Raw genomic sequence first — 17,981 nt, forward strand, 5'->3', positions numbered from 1 at the left:
TGATGTAGAGAGAAATGTTTAAATAAACGTTTAAACGTTCAGATGGACGTACAATAACCTGGATGACATCAGGATTTCAGTTCAGGGTTTTGTGTTTGCAGCTGCGCATTCTCCTCTCACATTTAAAGAAAACCTAATTTTCACGTTTCATCTCGTAAAAACAATCACTTCCGTTTGAGACCTTCACAATAAACCCCCTTCTCTGAGCGCATTACGCACGCGGTTTTTATTCTTTGAGCCAGAAGTCTAGTTTCCGGTGCCGCCTCTGGTGTCTTGATGCTTCTCAAGAATGGAGGCTTGTGTGTGAAAAGCAGGACCGTAATGTTGACGCGGAGCCCGAGCAGACGCTCATCAGACCGAAGAAACGGAGAAACGAGGTCAGCGGCGGACAGAGGAGGACACCTTCAAGTCGAGCCGCCGATCCTCGCGCCCCCCCTCCCTCCCCGTGTCTCTGTCCGGGGTGGGTCCAACCCGAAACATCCGCCAGTCTAGGATGGGCTAAGTCGGAGGAGCGTCCTGCAGCTGCTCGGAGAGCCGGGGGAGGACGGAGGCATCGCAGCCGCTCCATGAAGGGGGCCTGTCGGCTTTGTGTCCAGACGCGCGCAGTGCGTAAAAGCGCCGCTGTTCTCTACATGCGCTCATCCAGCCTTTTGTCCGACGGCGTGGCCGTGAATCCGGTTCTCCAGGGTTCCCACGAGCGGATGGAGTGAATCGTGCAGACGGGAACGGAGACAAGAGCGCAGTTTATTTTTTTTTTAGTTGCGTGTGATGATAGGAGACACAATGACGCTCTTGTCTCTTCTGGGTCGGATCATGCGCTATTTTCTCCTCAGGCCGGAGACGTTGTTCCTGCTGTGCATCAGCCTGGCGCTGTGGAGTTACTTCTTCCACACGGACGAGGTGAAGACCATCGTCAAGTCCAGCCGGGACGCCGTGAAGATGGTGAAGGGGAAAGTGGCGGAGATGATGCAGAACGAGCGGCTCGGAGGCCTCAGCGTCCTGGACGCGGAGTTCTCCAAGACCTGGGAGTTCAAGAACAACAACGTGGCCGTGTACTCCATCCAGGGCAGGAGGGACCACATGGAGGACCGCTTCGAGGTGCTCACCGACATCGCCAACAAGACCCACCCCTCCATATTCGGGATATTTGACGGCCACGGAGGAGAGGTAAGGGAGCAGAGGTCACCGCGGGCCTGAATGGGGCGGCTAATACTAGGAACACACACACACACACACACACACACACACACACACACACACACACACACACACACACACACACACACACACACACACACACACACACACACACACACACACACACTAGGTGTCTGGACTCGAACTGGGGCTCCTCAGGCTGTGAGACTGGAGAGCGAACCACTAAAGCTGCACTGAGGATGAGGCCTGTTCAAACGTTCCACTGAGATTCAAACAGTGCGATTGGCACATGTGTGTGTTCCTCAAACAAAGACACCCCCCCACCCCCCCACCCCATCATCCATCCCATTGGGTGTGTGTGTGTGTGTGTGTCAGGGGTCACGGCTTTCTCATGGCTCCCTCATCCTGACACCATCTGTCGCACCGTCTCTGCTCCGGCTCCTTGTATAGTTTCACTTCACTTCTCCGGATCACACGGTGTAAACCCCAGACTTCCTGTTGGTTTTTATCACAAAATGTGAAGAAAAGAAGAAATCATATTTGTTGGTTTTTCCTCCTTCTGGTGACCAACAATGAATTAAAGCAGTTGTCAAGCAGAACCGGTCCTCTACGGGCTCCAGTCTACCAAACCACCAAGCAAAGTGCAAATGTTTGAAAGAAAATCTAAATGTCTATAGAGCGACACAACTTGACACCGAGACCCGAGCTGAGATGTCGGTGATGAAAAGCTTTCAAACTCGCCTCAGAGCCGAGCTGTCAGGGGGGAGGTTGGATTTTGCACCAGAAGGTTTAATTAAAATTGGCTTCATGTTGAGATTGGAGTCATTTTTTATAGCAATATTCTTTTAACTTGAATATCGACATGTTCATCACGTATACTGTGCACCACGACAAAGAAAAACTATGCATTTTAAATTTAAAAGGTTATTACGGCTGTTTCCCTCTCACCATGAAGTTGGTCTGCATGTGGCTCCTGAGCTGAAAGTGTCTGACACCCCTGAATTAAAATAATTACTTCTCTGATCTAAAAGTAACTTTCCATTAAGAAAATATTCAATCAGACTATCTATCCATCCATCCATCCATTTTCTCCCGCTTATCCGTTTCCGGGTGGTGGTGGTGTCAGTCTGAGCACCGTCACCCAGATCACATTGCACCTTTAAGAACCTTCCTGCAGGTGGAGAGCCCACAGGAAGGTGGCGCCCGGCGTGGGACATGAACCCTCTACCTTGAGATTGAGAGTCTCATGTTCTACCAACTGAGACTACTTTTCTCTTACAGTCCAAGAAAAACATCAAATATTTCCTTTTGAACAAAAAGCAGTGAAGTTCTATTTTGTCCTAAACTTAATTTAAAGGAGTCATGTTATGCTGAATTCACTTCCTAAAGGTTCTCCAGCAGTACTACTCGTCCCCATACCTGGACTGACGCCCCAGAAGTGAAGACAGTCTGTCCTCTCTGTCCCTGGCTTGTTTCAGGTTTTAAAAAGTGTGTTGCTCCAAGCAGCCAATCAGAAATCAAACCCTATATAGTGTCATCGGGGGGTTTAGCCAATCTCAATCAAGGTAGGCCCTCCCTTTGACTCCTCCCACAATTAGGCAGCTCTGCTCTGGCACATGGCACCACGAGAGGAAGTATTTCCTCCTCTTCCCAAGATGGGCATGTGTGGGCGGAGCCAGTCCAGCTCACACAGACACAGCAGATTCTGAATGCAGCTCCTATGATCCAATATTCAAATTGAGGAAAATCAAGGAGGAGCTAGAAACTTAGAATACTGAAGGTTTCTGGACCGACCAGACCAGGAGGAGGAGGAGAACAGGAGGAGGAGGAGGAGAACAGGAGGAGGAGGAGGAGGAACATTTAAAATTTGATGAGGTTTTTGCGTTTTACAAAAAGTCTTTTAGCTGATTTAAGGGTGAACTTTAATTTAATTAGATTATCTACTCGTGCTTTAATCAACAAAAAGTCTCAAACCTCCATCTCATGTCTAACGTCACACATCATCGTGTACATCCACATTTCTTTCTTTAGATAAGTTCTATAAAGGAGAATCCTTCTTTCTCATGTTTTTTTTGGGGGGAAAGCAGCTGTGAGAAGAAGTTTAAAAACCTGTAATGGGTGTTTACCTCCCTGTCTATTTCTGTCCTGTATTTCTGTCAACAAATATTTATCCAGCCCGTCTCTCTCTCTCTCTCTCTCTCTCTCTGCCTCTGATCGGGTCACGCTGACATGAATCTCGTTTGCGTCCGTCCACCGACCTCGTCTGCAAATATGTAAACTTCCAAAGTCCCACAAACACTAAGCCGACCGAGAGCCGCAGGAATAAAAGATGAAACTGATTGAAACTGCGCTGCTAAATATGGTCCGATAGAAGCGTCCGTCTCTCAAAATGTTCCCCCTAAGTTGTTTTGGTTTTTTCATTGAAGCAGTGAGTAATGACCCAGAATTATTATTCAACACAATCTGCTGCTCCGCTTTTAACTGGATTGAAAGATTCTCGGAGGGGAGAAAATAGGATTTAATGAAGCGGCGACGTCTGCAAGAAGCTCCCGTAGTTTACATTTCGCTCATTGAAAGCAGTCGGAGTGATGAATGTGATTTTCTAAAAGTGTTTAATGGCTGTGGCCTCTTGTGGAAATCACTGCGTTTCACTCCAGTTGAATAAACAGTCCAGTTCCTCCAGCCAGTGAAGGAAATGAGACTTTAAGCAGCAGGATTCAGGTTAACCTCGGCTGGTAATTACAGTTCAGTTTAATGTAATTCCATTCATTCTGTCACAATAACACCAAGTCTAATTTAAGCGTCAGAAGCCTGAAGGAAAACGTTTCTTTGTGGAAGATGTAAGGCCAGTTTAACGCGCTAATATCATCAAGTAAAAACATGACAAAAACAAACAACAGCGCCAACTAGTGGCCCGTCATTTTTAAGCGTTTCTGCCACGTAAACGTGAAACTTTTTCTGAGATCCTATAATAAACAATGTCTTTGAATGCGTTGAAAGAAATGTAGTGTGACTCACTGCACCATCTTGTGGCACAAAGTGGTATTACAGGACTGATCCTGCTGGGTCTAGCTTTGGAAGATTTCTCTGGTTTTTTTTTTCAAAGATAATTGATTTTGATTAAAATAATTAACGGCCACAGATCTAATTAGCAATGTCACATGAGGTGCCTCTCCCATCCGCTTTGTATGGGAACATTTTTTTGCAATTCGGGTGGATAGTTTTTACGAAAAGAAAAAACATACAAACCAATACACGGAGATGAAAACATAACCTGGTCGGCGAAGGTAATAGAGGACCTCCTGACTGAGAACGTGAGGCAGGAAGCAGATAAATAAAGTCTGGAGGAGAAGGAGGCTGCAGGATGTGAAGCTTGTTCAATAATTCAGTGCAGAACACCTGCTGTTGGTTGGAGGGAGAAAAAAAAACAACCAGACGGATGTTGGTCACTTAATGAGCAAAAGGAGTAGCAGCATCCAAACCCAAACTCGGGTGAATAAAGTCACTCCAGGTAAGAATTAGTACGAGAGGCCGTCTTTGCGTCCGAGAGGCCTGAAGCTCCGCGGTAATCGTTGCTGTGTCACGTTGGCCGTGGTCAAATCGGCCCGAGAGTAATTTTAGTTTCCTGCGTGCTTTGGAAGTGACGCCTGCGGTGTTCTGTATCCCTCACTTTTGTGTGCTACTGACATCAAACCAGCATGTAAGTGGATCCCGTCTCCCCGACATCAGCGGCTCCGCCCCTCCGTCCCGCTGTCTAATCCCGTCGCCATGTGCCGCAGGCCGCCGCCGACTACGTGAAGGCCCACCTGCCCGAGGCGCTGAGGCAGCAGCTGCAGGCGCTGGAGAGGGAGAAGCGCGAGAGCTCGCTGTCCTACGCCAGCATTCTCGAGCAGCGAATCCTGGCTGTGGATCGAGAGATGCTGGACAAGCTGTCGGCCAACCACGACGAAGCAGGTCAGAGAGGGGCGGAGAGCGGTAGGACCTCAATATATATATATATATTCATATACGTGTGTGTGTGTGTGTGTGTGTGTGTGTGTGTGTGTGTGTGTGTGTGTGTGTGTGTGTGTGTGTGTGTGTTGTATAAAATAACTCATGATGGAATGAATTCTTGTGTTTTCATGAGATTTTTATTTCTTTACTGGCCAAATATTAATTTTCTGTCATGTGTTGGATTATCTCTGTTTCAGTGAACCGTACAATTGATTTTTTTTCTATTTGATTAATACTGACTGTAAATACTAATGTGATTTATTGACCTTTTTATGGTCAAAAACGTTTTAATTACAGTTTTTCTAACTTGCAAACGACTTGAACATAGTTGTGTTTTTTGGCTTCTATCATGAGTTTATATCATGTATTTTACTCACCGTTTACTTAAGTTTTTTTTTTAAATCACTACTGAGGATGTAATTGGTACTCTAACCTTTTGACCTGAAAATAATTCTGCTGGATTTCCTCTCTCATCGTGTGTAATGTTTTTATAATGTATGTTTTGTCTGTCTCTAACCCTTTGGATTTCAGGTTTTGTTTTTGTGGAATTATTGTCACTTTTCTCGGGTCCTCCCCCCCCCCCCCCCCCCCCCACAGGAACCACCTGCCTGGTGGCGCTGCTGTCCGATCGAGAGCTCACAGTCGCCAACGTTGGAGACTCGCGCGGCGTCCTGTGTGACAAGGACGGGAACGCCGTCGCCCTGTCGCATGACCACAAGCCGTATCAGCTCAAAGAACGCAAGAGGATCAAGAGAGCAGGTACATCATCAGAACCCACAGGACTCTCTTCGCTGCCCCCTGCTGGTGTGTTGTGGAACAAATTGACGTGGGGGAATCTGGTGCAGGTCTGGGCAAACACAGAGTAGTTCTGGAGCCATTTTTAGTCCAATTTCACTTTTAGAGAATTGGACTGGAGAAATAGTGTCATAATAATCTTTAAATTTAATCTTTTTTATGTTGTGGTGCAGATTATACGTCATGAAAATGTCAATATTTTCACAAAACCAAACAATTACTTCAGAAAGTGACTCCAATCAACATAAAGACAATTTTATCGCTGCAGAACGCCGTGAAATGCCCAGAAAACTGTTGCATTCTGGGGGTTTTTCATCACTAATATCTCTCTTTTCACATTTCCACACGTATTGTCTCTAATCTCGGTTCCGTCCTCGCTCTCAGGGGGCTTCATCAGCTTTAACGGCTCCTGGAGGGTCCAGGGAATCCTCGCCATGTCCCGCTCCCTGGGCGACTACCCGCTGAAGAACCTCAACGTGGTCATCCCCGACCCCGACATCATGACCTTTGACCTGGACAAACTGCAGCCGGAGTTCATGATCCTGGCCTCGGACGGCCTGTGGGACGCCTTCAGCAACGAGGAGGCGGTGCGCTTCGTCCGCGAGCGCCTGGACGAGCCGCACTTCGGCGCCAAGAGCATCGTCCTGCAGTCGTTCTACCGCGGCTGCCCCGACAACATCACCGTCATGGTGGTCAAGTTCAAGAGCGCCGCCGCCGCCACCGCCGCCGGCAAGGCGGGGGAGTAGGGCGGAGCTGGCGAGTGACGTGATTCCTCACGTTTTCCCTCCTGGTTGGAGCTGAACGACATCGCCGGGGGAGTGTGGACGATTTGACATCTACACACACACACACACACACACACACACACACACACACACACACACACACACACACACACACACACACACACACAGAAAACGCATGCACACACACACACATGCAAAACGCATCTTAAACTGAAGATTTACTTGTTTTGGGGCATTTTGAAGATTGAAGAACGACACTTTGACATCCCGAGCAGTGCGTTCCAGTTGAACTCGGAATTCCCAGGGGGTCTTGACATTTTGGAGTTAAGTCATGAAAACTACTGAACTCTTCAAGGATTTTGATTTCGCTTGACGCTAAAACGGTTTATTCTGAGTTTTAATTGATTTATTTTTCAATGTTATTGTGAATGAGTTTGAGCAGAACGTTTTTACCGACTTAACTCCCGACGATGGGGATGATTTCTAGTTTAAACACAAGATGATTGGCTTAATAATGACAAACAAAATAAAATTTAAAAAATCAAGTTTCTCCTCCACCGAGTCACTTCAGTTTCACGTTTTAGCAGTTCGACAGTATTTAACATGTTTTTGTTTTCCCCCGTTGTGAAAGTGGGAATCTGGGAATTCCGAGTTCTCTCTCCACCAGCACACGTCAGATTGTGATCGCTTCACCACTGTTTACGGTTCAGCTTCGACCCCGGTGCCTACCGGTAACCCGGGATCACCGGCGCTCGCTGTGTTCCGACCCAAAAGGTATTGTGTGTGTGACTCGCTAAACGCCTCCGAGCGAACTCCACCGGAAGTCAAAGTAGAAAACACTCGTTTTGTTTCAACCGTTTAGCTGCTGTTCATCCTCAATACAGGGAGATTAACTGAAGTATGAAGCTGAGGCGGTCCTGCTGTGCTGAATACAGTGACTTGTAACGACGAGTTAAAAAGAAAAAAAAGGTACATTAAAGATGTCAAGTCACTGAAATAACAGCAACATATTTAAAAGCCTTTAAAATTCTCAAAACACACTTAATAATCACAAAATAAACCGCCTGGAAGGATTCATGATGATTTATTTACCTTTTTTTTTAAAAAGCAGGCTAATATACTTTCTGCTTTAAATTCTTCAGTCAGACAAACTTTAAAAGAGAATTATTTTATCAGAATTCTCTAAAATGATTAATTCAATTGAACATTATGAGGCTTACGAAGTGATTTATAACACGTTAAATTTAATTTAGTGTTGCTCCTTCTTAACTTCCCCTGGTGGTAAAGTGAAATTGAACAAGCGTGCTGGAAAAGTTGAATAAATCAAACTGAGAAAGGGAATATTTGTACTTATTCCAGAGTGAAACTTTTAGTTCTGGTGAAAACAATTTGATTTTAATTAGTAAAACTAACAAGAAAATTCTCGTTAAAAACACTGAAATGTTATGAAAAGATGAAACTTTTATGTTTCATCAACAAAAGAAGAATCTTGTTGAACTACCCTTTTTTTATTTTAAGCAGATTGACTCTTTCTTATTACTAGTTTATTTTATTATTTAGATTAATTTAAATTTCTGAACTAATTTAAACTTATTGGTGAAAGTTGTTGAAACATGGAGTCGGCAGACAGTCGGTGATTTTTTTTATTTTAATTTTTTTTAAGGAAATTTAACGGCAGAAGCCTCGTAAACCTACAATACACACACATACACTGATCAGCCATATTATTATGACCACTTGTGGGTGGTGTTAACACTGACCAGCCCTTAACCTGTTATTTTAGACGCCATTTGAACATTTTGTCCAAAGAATTGATTCGTGAGAAGCAAGAAAATAATGTACATTTGGGCCAAAATGTCTCTGCAGTGGTTTGACAATAACCGTCAGGTGGTCACATAATTAAGGTTGATCAGTTTATACACACACACACGTACATATATATAAACACACAGTTCTAAAAGGAATGAAATTGCACTTTTAAAAAGCTTATTTTTTGGGGGGGGGACAGTAAATCACATCTTCCACTGTCGACCCTCCGTTAACGCTCATGTTTGTAGAACCTGATTTAGAACGTGAAGCGTTCCTATGGTGTGCTTTGACTGCTTGGTGTTTAAGAGTGTGGACTTGGCAGAGTGTCGGCGGACGTCTCGACGGATGACCGACTCCTCGTGACCTGCTGACCTCGGGGCCCGAACATCTGAAATCTGATCTGAAGCAACACGATGTCAGCGGAGCTGCGGTGTTACAGTAAAACCTGACCTGATTTACTGCTGTGTTCCGTTGGGCTGTCGCCGCTGTGTACCGCCGAGTCTCATAAGCTCAGAGTTTGTTTTTTGTTTTTTATTTAACAGTTTACCCGATGCCTTATTTATTGATGCGTTTCTTTCGGCGTCCTTGGCGAACGACGCCGGTTCAGTAAACTTTGTCTCTTCACTTTCCGTCCTTCTGCACGTGAGCAGAAGTTCACAATAAAAGAAAAGAAAGAAGAAAAAAAAAGACTTGAATGTCAGAAGTTCTCTGATTCATGCAAACTGAGCAGACAAAGAAATCCTACTGTATGTAAACTGTATTAAACAAACGCTTCAATCTGAACTCCAACTCCAGTTTTACTCTTCATTCATGCTGAGCCTTTCACTTTGAGATACATTTACATAATTTGACTTTCAGTAAACTGAAGGTGTTTATGTGCAATTTAAGAAGCTGGGTTTTTTTTTCAGGACTGTCTGGATTCTTGCAAACGTTTGATCCAAAAGGAATTCTCAACGTGGAATATCACAAGACATCAGATGTAAGGGGAGGCAGTAAAAAAGCATTTGCTGCACACACGTGCAAGAGTACTGAATATTTGTGATTGACTGTGTCACTTCTTTATACAGCATGAAAGATAATTTAAATATAATTAACCCTTTCATTGGGTCTGTCTGGCCTGTCTTAATACACACGCGGGTGCATTAGCTGAAGCACCAGTGGATCAGACTTCATGGTTCCTCCCAGAAATAAAGACTTTACTTATTAAGAAATATAGGAAAAAGAGCTCAAAAAAAGAAAATACAGATGGTCTTTGAAGTGAATACGGCTGCTAATAATTTCATTAGGCATACTTATGACAATACATTTCATGTTATTGATGTTCTTTTGGGATTATTGAAGAACTCAGACTAGTAACAGAAGGGAGGAGAGAGAGAGAGAGAGAGAGAGAGCAGCTCTGCATGACGCAGCACAAAGCGCATCGCTTAATAAGGCATTATTTTCACAACACTTGTTCTGAAGTGCCTCTCAAGGACAAATCGTAAAATAGACGTGGAGAGGTGTTCGGCTGCTGCTCATGTTTTTCCCCCCCCGCATGTTTCAATCACCTCTCCGGGAATGCGACTCACTGGACTTCTGATACGAGCGCGACCTGCGCGCATATTGTAAATCATGCAGCTCTCAACAATCACGCCACGAAGTTGCTGAAATCCCGTCACGATTATAAGGGGGGAAAACACGTTGTGTGTTTCTGGGACGCGTGTGCGGGACTGTAAATAACTCCCTCCGCGCCGTTTCTTAACTCTGCGTCAGGCTCCACACGGGAGCTCACACGTACGCAGTGTGGAATCATGTTTGGTGACAGTCTGCAGCAGCTGGAGAGGCTCAGAATAACTCGAACATGAGCTGATCCGAATACCGTTGACCGGCGATGCAACATTTCAGTGTCTTGTAACCTTAAAATCGAGTGCGTCACGGTTGAGCTTTACGGGAACCTTTCGCCCTGTTTCATGGTGAATTGGCGCCATATAAAGTCGACAAGTGCGTGAAAGGGGAAAGTTATTATCCCGCCAGCTTGGAAACAAACCAGACTGAAGTCTTTGGTACAGTAGGAGATCTAAACATCATGGGGCAGCACGGCTCTAAATCCTCCATTGAAGCGCGCGTTATTTTCCAGCGCGTCGGTGCAGGAGACCCGTTCCTCAAGACGGATGCAGTTTCCACCCCAGCCTCGGTCGTGCATATTCAGAGGAGGGTGGCCACTCAGGCGACCTGTTTGCACTCCTCAGCTCGGACACCGGGCAAATCAACAAGCCACTCCTGGCGGCAAAGCCGCTGTGACGCCGGAGGTCTGGTGTACGTGATGGATAACCCAACCGGGGGCGTGTGGGTGAAGCCCGGAGAGAAATGGACCAGGTCTTGACACATGAAAATCACGGAGTGGAAAGTTTTGATCATTTGAATGAAGCATCCCGAGATGGGATGTCTCCTGTGCCCTCGACCTTTTGGTGTCTTTGGAGCAGAAAACGCTTCTTGAATCGGGCTCGAGCGCTGAGCTGCGCCTCCGTGACGCATCAACACCGTCTGGAGCTGGAGGGCTTTAAAGGTCATCACGACACGGACATCTTGGCTGGACTGGTCACTGAGATAAATTGGACTGCTTTATTTAAGACGTCCATGTCTTCAGTGTCCGACCGGGAGGAAGAATGAAAGAGGAGGTGAAACAGTCGTGCCCGCGCGCTGAGCGTGTTTTCTTTGGCTGCTTGGAGGGATTGTTTGTTTCCCCAAACTGTGAGACACTGTACCACAGTAAAGAGAACAAACACACGGAACTGTTTGAGTTCATTGTATTTTATCTTTAGAGAATATGAGGGAAGCTTGAAATCGGCTTATAATGTGAAAACTAAACCATCCATAAGCTGCTACCATTCATTTATTTATCCTTCTCTTCGATGTGACTCCGGTAAGAAGACGTGTTAATGAAGAATGTGACATTAAAACACAAACGTGTCTTAAAGCGTGATTATTTTCAATATATGTACGATGAAGGTAGATGGGATGTGATAAACTGGAAGTCTTGGATTAATTAGACTGAATATGAGTAAAAAGTGTAACGCCGGATGTTCAAACAGTGAATCTATTTGTTGTTGTTGTTTTTGTGAAGCCCTGATGACTTTGCAGTTGCATTGCAAGTACTGTTTGCTGACTTTAACTTCTACAGACTGTATGATTATTATTATTTATTTATTTACTTTTGAACGACATCAAGACGATGAACTGTGAAAATGTGTATTTCTTTCTTCCTTGTTCTTTATGACTGTGCGTCTTGTTTGACTGCACACAGAGATCATTTGTTGAGCCTTTGATTGGATATTAAAAGTAAAAAAGGTTGTCAGAATGGACCTTGAGTCAGTGTATCTGTGTTCACACTTCATCCAAAAAGTAAAAAAAAGAGCGCAAAACATACATTCTTCTGCCAAAAATGATTTTTTTTTTAAAGTTATTTGTAAGAAATCAAAAATGTTGCGTTTGGAAGCTTCACTCATGGCTTAATATTATGGCTATACAATAATTGGAAGCAAAATAATTTACAAAATATCCCTCACAGAAGCAACAAGGGGGCAGCATGGACCAGGTCAAACTTGTGTTTTTCAAGGTGCTTTACTGCATCTTGAATGAGTTCATTGAGACAACACTGATCCAAAAAGATAGGCTCATAATCAGAAGTATATAATTATCACAGTCTAATTATCATATTTATAGTCAGACATTTTCAGCACTGCAGACCTCATCCAACAAGGTTAATGCATGTTTACCAGGGAACCTGGATGAATTAACAGATTGAGCCAGATCTCTTCTTATTGTCTGTATTTCCCCTGAGACCAAACTGACATTTTTCATTTTTCCTTTATTCCCCCGAGTTTTACTTTTTTATTATTATCTTGATGTTTTTGATCATTTTTAAGTTGATGGCCTTTCAAACGTCATTGACTTGTGCCAAATAAATTCTCCCTCTGCGCCCTGGCTTGGAATTTGATAAGATAAGAAAATAGATCTGCCGTGGCAATAAAAGTGTGACTCTGAACGGGATAGCCTCGGGTGCAAACCTGACCCTTGGTGTGGCGCGTTATCAGTGCGCAGCGCCATGACAGTCAGCCTGGAGGTAATGGCTCATCCATTAAACTTCAGGAAACGCACTAAACAAATACTGTGGAGGATGTAGCTCCATGAACCACGTCAGCCGGCTGCCGTCTGTTATTCTCTCCCTGTCGAAATGGGCCACTTGTTATCCAAACAGCCACAAGTTCACGTTGTCCTTCTTGGTCTGGACAACGCGGGAAAATCCACGTTACTCTACAAACTGAAGCACAACGCCACCGTCAGCACGGTGCCGACCATCGGCTTCAACGTGGAAATGCTGGAGGCCAGGAAGAACAGGAAGAGCATCGCCGTGACGGTGTGGGACGTCGGGGGTCAGGGGAAGATGCGGGAGCACTGGCCGAGCTTCCACGGCGACGCCGCGGCCGTGGTGTACGTGGTGGACAGTGCGGACCAGGAGCGCATGAGCGAGGCGCGCCGGGAGCTGGAGGCCACCCTGCGCAGCGAGCCGCTCCGCGGCCGGCCGCTCGTCCTGCTGGCCAACAAGCAGGACGTCAACGGCGCGCTGACCGCCACCGACATCAAGGACAAGTTCAACATGAGGCGGATCTGCTCGGGGCGGGACTGGTTCGTCCAGCCGTGCTCCGCTTCCACCGGGTTCGGGCTGGAAGAGGCCTTCAGGCGCGTGGTGCAACTCGTCAAACTGCCGTCCGACTCCGGAGGAGTCAAAGAAAATATCAAAGACAGAGTCCACCACATCAAAACCAGCAGACATTGACTTTTATTTCTGGAAACGGATTATTTCTGAGACACTGAAATAATGAAATTGTGAAATATGAAATCCAGTGATCAGAAATTTTATTGAAGTGTCTATTGTTCTGCTAACTGGTAGAAATGTGCAAATTGTGTTCAGGATTAAAAGAAATATCTGTTTACTGGGTAACAGCTGCACCAATAAATCCAACCTGCAATATCACAAATACAATTTCAGCAACAAGCAACTGAAGTAAAATCAGCCTGTAGTCTGTAGAATCTGCATGTAGTAAATAATCCAGAGGATTTTACCATCTGATTAATCTTTATATCGATTTAAAACGTGCTGACTTTAAGGAACATAATTACTCGTGTGGTGGTGTAGCTATAATGGAAGTTGAATCAGATGTAATTTTGACCATATGAGAAGAAGAAAACACCAAACAGAGTGGAAGCAGTTCCAGGTTTGTCCCCCCCCCAGCCCCACCCCACCCATGCTGACGTGCCTTTGAGCAAAACTTTGTATCAGGAGTCATCACCACTAATGTGTATGTGGGAGTGGCACTGAGCTGATAAAGCGCACTCAGCCTGTTGGAACATTCAAACACACTTATTGATCATTTTATCCTCACGTGCCAGCCAGCGTGGTCAGAATCATGGAGCAGTTTGAGTCCATGCAGAACATTTTTGCACTAAACCTTTTTTTTTTTTTTTTTGCTGTTTGGGTCCAATTCTGCATATCGAACAGGGTCGTACTGAACTCCAATCAGTTTGACACTCCTGTTTTAAGCAGCTCTGCTCGTAACACGTTTCATTGTGTTCTACTTCGATCATTAAAACACCTTGAGAGAAAAACATGAACTTAAGAACAATTGACTTTCTTCTTTTTTTTCATATAATTGCATTAGGTTGAAGGATTAATACTGTAAAGCCATAAAGACGAGGTGCCTTTTTAAACCGACTTTGACAGAAATTCCAATAAATAGCCTGCAGACACGAGAACGCCACTGTTCCTCCCTGTCATGTAGCTCGTCCTGTGTCCTCCGGCCGTCCCCTGTTGCCTTCCCGCATCGTTTCCTCATATGTAGGTAGACGTTTACAGGCATCGTATGCCGGTAACTGGGCAACATGAAATAGATCCAGCTGGCCGTCCGGGGTCAATCTGTCCATGAGCATCTCCTGGGACGCGGTCACGTCTGGCTGCGCGTGCAGCGGCGCTGCCCGCTGCCTGGATCTCGTGCACATCATCCTGTGGACAAAGTATCCCACAGCGAAGAGAAGCAGCATGATAAGGATCCCGGAGAGTTTCCGTGTCACCATGGCAATGTTGTAATAAGTCATGGTGTCGTTTCTCTGCGCCTGGTTCGTCCGGCAAACCCCCTGAACGCATCTGGAATAAACCACCGTGCGCACAAAGAGGCACACGGTGAAGGACGCCAGCACCAGACATCTGTCGAAATACATGGCTGGTGACATAACGACCCGCTGAAGGTCGTTAATTCCTCAAAAACGAGATGAGATCGGACTCAGGTGTGGACGACGAGACGCTGACGCAGAGCCATCATCGGCGCCTTGCGGGCGCACACGACGCGCAGAAGAGCTCTAAAGTGACAACTCCAGATGTTCGCAGGGAAAACAGTCAACACCCAGAAGCAGGGAGTAATGTTGAAACCCGGAGGTGCACGTATCGTCTCATCATCGAATAAATATGCAAACAACATCGCGTCACGCCATTTTTGGAGCGCGACTGATTTATTATGCACTTAGCGGATGTATCGATTGAATCCCGCAAGTCGTAAACGCCGTCTCACTCACAGAGAAGTGATTCATTGGACGTGGAAGTAAACAGGCGCCCAAGAGATCGCCTTGCTTTGTCAAAGCACTCAAGAATGATCCCAAGATATCCGAGGTGACCCAGTGTGACGGCGTGCAGAGACGTTTTCCGAGGTCTGGAATATAAATGAAGTCTTTATCTGTAGATTTCTCATATGTCTACTATGTCCCCCATATGTTTAAAAAAATGTAGGAAATGAAAAAGAAAAACGGCAATGATAAAGTTTATTTAAAAAAAAACGGCTTATTTAAAGATTCTGGTGTAAAACCAAACAAATCCAATTTACAAATCTTAACTGTAACAGCAGCAACAGACTTAACAACAAAAATGATGACAATAAAATGACAGGAATAAATAAAGAACAAACAGAAAAAAAAGAATAAATCAGTGCAGCAGATTTGCTAGTTGTGATATTTCGTGTAAAATTGTAATTATTTAACTGACAGTTTAAATATTGAATATCTCGGTGTGGGTATTCATCACCGATGTGCATTTTTTTATTTGTCGTTAACCCTAACTACTTCAATGCGACTGGTGCGCGTTTGTGACATTAATACGTAATATTTGTTGGACGCACTGTCACGTGACGTAACAAGTCTGCGACATTCTGAAGGATTTACAGCCATAGACATATACGTGTTTATGTCTATGTTTACAGCGACACAAAATAATGTATCCCAGTGGGGCGGACAAGCGGAAGAAGAAAAATTGAAGGAGGAGAGTCAAAGGATAAAGGTAAGACATTTGTTGGTGATGTTCGCTGGTAAGGTGGTGGTTTTACAGTCTTTACCACATTTTGTTTATTTGTCCTGCTCGCTCGCTAGCAAGCTGACTTGTAATAGAGAAACACGGTGAGTGAAAAAGGAAAGAAGCTCAGTGTCGGTCCTCCAGCATCTAAACCTACAGCAGCTTCACTAGAAAATGGTCCAGGGTGTCCTAAAGCAGTTAAGTTTCATTTATTGATTGTGCTGCCGCCATCTTGGATGGGTCTCGTGCGCCCCGGGTGCATTCATTTCCACTGAGGAAGTTGTAGTCCAACGACAATAATCATAACTCCCCGAAATAGTCACACAACATACGAGCTTTCATGCCGACATACTTTGTATTATGCTCTTTTACAAAGACAGACATGTTATGGTATATTAATAAATGTATAAAGTAAGAAATATTGTTCATTTGGATTTCTCTTCTTCTCGCACCATCTGTATTCAAGAACCAATTACCAAACTATTTGTGTCAGTTGAAAGAATTTACTCGTTTGTTACTATGGCTTTATAAAATGTGCACCAACACTGCAGCAAAACATAAGGTGTGTGACCCGTGCAGGGACCGTTACAACCAGCAAATGTCACAATAAATAGACAATAACCATCAGGAATCATTCAATTTAGCCAACAGGCCTTTATAAACAAAATATATCTGTTCCCACATTATTCATTCATGCACCAACACATCCAATTAGCAAACGTCTAACACAAAGATTTAATTGTGTGTGTATACGAAGGAGTTTCTTTGAGAAAATGACTGCCGATCGTGGAACTACCAAAGTGGCCGCCAAGGCGAGTCTGAGCCTTCCAAGATGGCGGCTGTGTTGCCAAGCAATGCAGGACACGGCCGTTTGTAATGGTCGAGCACGAGTACACGCAGATGTGCCCGGGCGTGAAGAAGCACGTGATGTGAAAATAACTGGCACCAATCTCCGTCCTTCCTCGCACTCGATCCGGACTAGAAAAGCGGAGTACTGCGGCTGTGCGGCATGATTCCCGCTGTTGGACTCCCAACAGCACCGAGGCCGAATACGTCACATGTTCCAGTCGGCGGGATCATTCTCCACTTTCCATTTGTAACATTACTACCTCTTAGCGAGCATTCGCGGGTCAAGTCAGGTCGTCTTTTAAAAGGCTGCTTTTCCTCAGCTCACGGCCATTTAGGCCGATTTGCAAAGTGCTGCATGTCAAGGATTTTTTCAGGTTCAGCATCATTTCAGATACTTCTTTATTTTTCTGGCTTAACACATTGGCCCGAAGACATTTCGTATAATCTAATAAGGAGCCATGCGCATCCCCTTCACAGAATATGACAGGACAACATTTTATACTTTATAATAATCAATAACGCAACTACACAAGTGGGCTTGCGGGCAGTAATGGACGGAAGTGCTCCCTAAGAGCACGTCTGCAGGATTAGGGTCGATTCATCTGTAAAAATGGTCAGATTGATGCATTGTGGGTCATTTTTGCTTCCACTTATTGAGTCTAAAGTGTTCGATAAGCTCTGTACTAATTACATTTTCTGCTGAAGCCATATTGGGTTCATGAAATCCTGGGTTGTTATTCACGTGGGCACCAGAGACAAAACGACAACGAGATGAAGAGTAAAATATTTACTGGAAAATGTTTTGACAAAACTCAAAAAAAAAAAAAATCTTATTTTTCCTGTTGAAAGCAAGATTTTTCAAAGCAGACATCTTTGGGTTTCATGTGCTTTTCCTTTTTGCTGACATCAACTTGTGGTCTGAGAGATTTGAGCTGAACCTCGATGGAAGCACGATGATGGGAGCCAGCTCAACAGTCCTCTCTGGAAAAGAAAAGGCACATTTGGACAATTTGAGTTTCACTTTCAAATAGTTTATATATTTTAAATGGTTCAATATTACTGAAAGTCGCATCTTTTTTTGCTTTTAAGCAGGACGTCTGTGGCACAACAACGTCAGTACAACACAACCTCGTGCCATTAATTCCATACAGTCCCAGAAACACTAAATATTGGTCGGTGGTTACAAAGAAAATTTACTTTAATCATTTGATTTGTTCTCATCAATAAACAGTGGTTCTGGTCATCAGGTCTTGATTGTT

General features: G+C 44.6%; 2 protein-coding genes across 3 annotated transcripts; both read left to right on the top strand.

Moving 5' to 3' along the window:
- Nucleotides 1–267: 267 nt before the first annotated feature.
- On the top strand, nucleotides 268–8,030 carry ppm1la (protein phosphatase, Mg2+/Mn2+ dependent, 1La). 2 transcript variants are annotated; one of them, XM_080460406.1, is made up of 4 exons: nucleotides 268–1,167; nucleotides 4,938–5,133; nucleotides 5,749–5,910; nucleotides 6,331–7,646. In XM_080460406.1, exons 1-4 carry the CDS (start codon nucleotides 769–771, stop codon nucleotides 6,690–6,692), a joined length of 1,119 nt encoding a protein of 372 aa, XP_080316532.1. In that variant the 5' UTR covers nucleotides 268–768; the 3' UTR covers nucleotides 6,693–7,646. The 2 variants fall into 2 exon arrangements, with proteins under 2 accessions (XP_080316532.1, XP_080316533.1); XM_080460407.1 differs by having other exon boundaries at nucleotides 286–1,167; nucleotides 4,938–5,112; nucleotides 6,331–8,030.
- A 4,610-nt stretch (nucleotides 8,031–12,640) lies between these two features.
- arl14 (ADP-ribosylation factor-like 14) lies at nucleotides 12,641–14,150 on the top strand. Its single transcript, XM_080477479.1, has one exon. It carries the CDS (start codon nucleotides 12,715–12,717, stop codon nucleotides 13,315–13,317), a length of 603 nt encoding a protein of 200 aa, XP_080333605.1. The 5' UTR covers nucleotides 12,641–12,714; the 3' UTR covers nucleotides 13,318–14,150.
- The last annotated feature ends 3,831 nt before the right edge of the window (nucleotides 14,151–17,981 follow it).

This window comes from Lipophrys pholis (genome assembly GCF_963383615.2).
Source record: "Lipophrys pholis genome assembly, chromosome: 1".
Lineage (NCBI taxonomy): Eukaryota > Metazoa > Chordata > Actinopteri > Blenniiformes > Blenniidae > Lipophrys > Lipophrys pholis.

Coding starts and splice junctions, on each gene's coding strand:
- ppm1la (XM_080460406.1), top strand. CDS start 769: ATGATAGGAGACACAATGACGCTCTTGTCTCTTCTGGGTCGGATCATG. Junction 1,168..4,937: donor TTGACGGCCACGGAGGAGAG/GTAAGGGAGCAG, acceptor CATGTGCCGCAG/GCCGCCGCCGACTACGTGAA. Junction 5,911..6,330: donor CAAGAGGATCAAGAGAGCAG/GTACATCATCAG, acceptor CCTCGCTCTCAG/GGGGCTTCATCAGCTTTAAC.
- arl14 (XM_080477479.1), top strand. CDS start 12,715: ATGGGCCACTTGTTATCCAAACAGCCACAAGTTCACGTTGTCCTTCTT.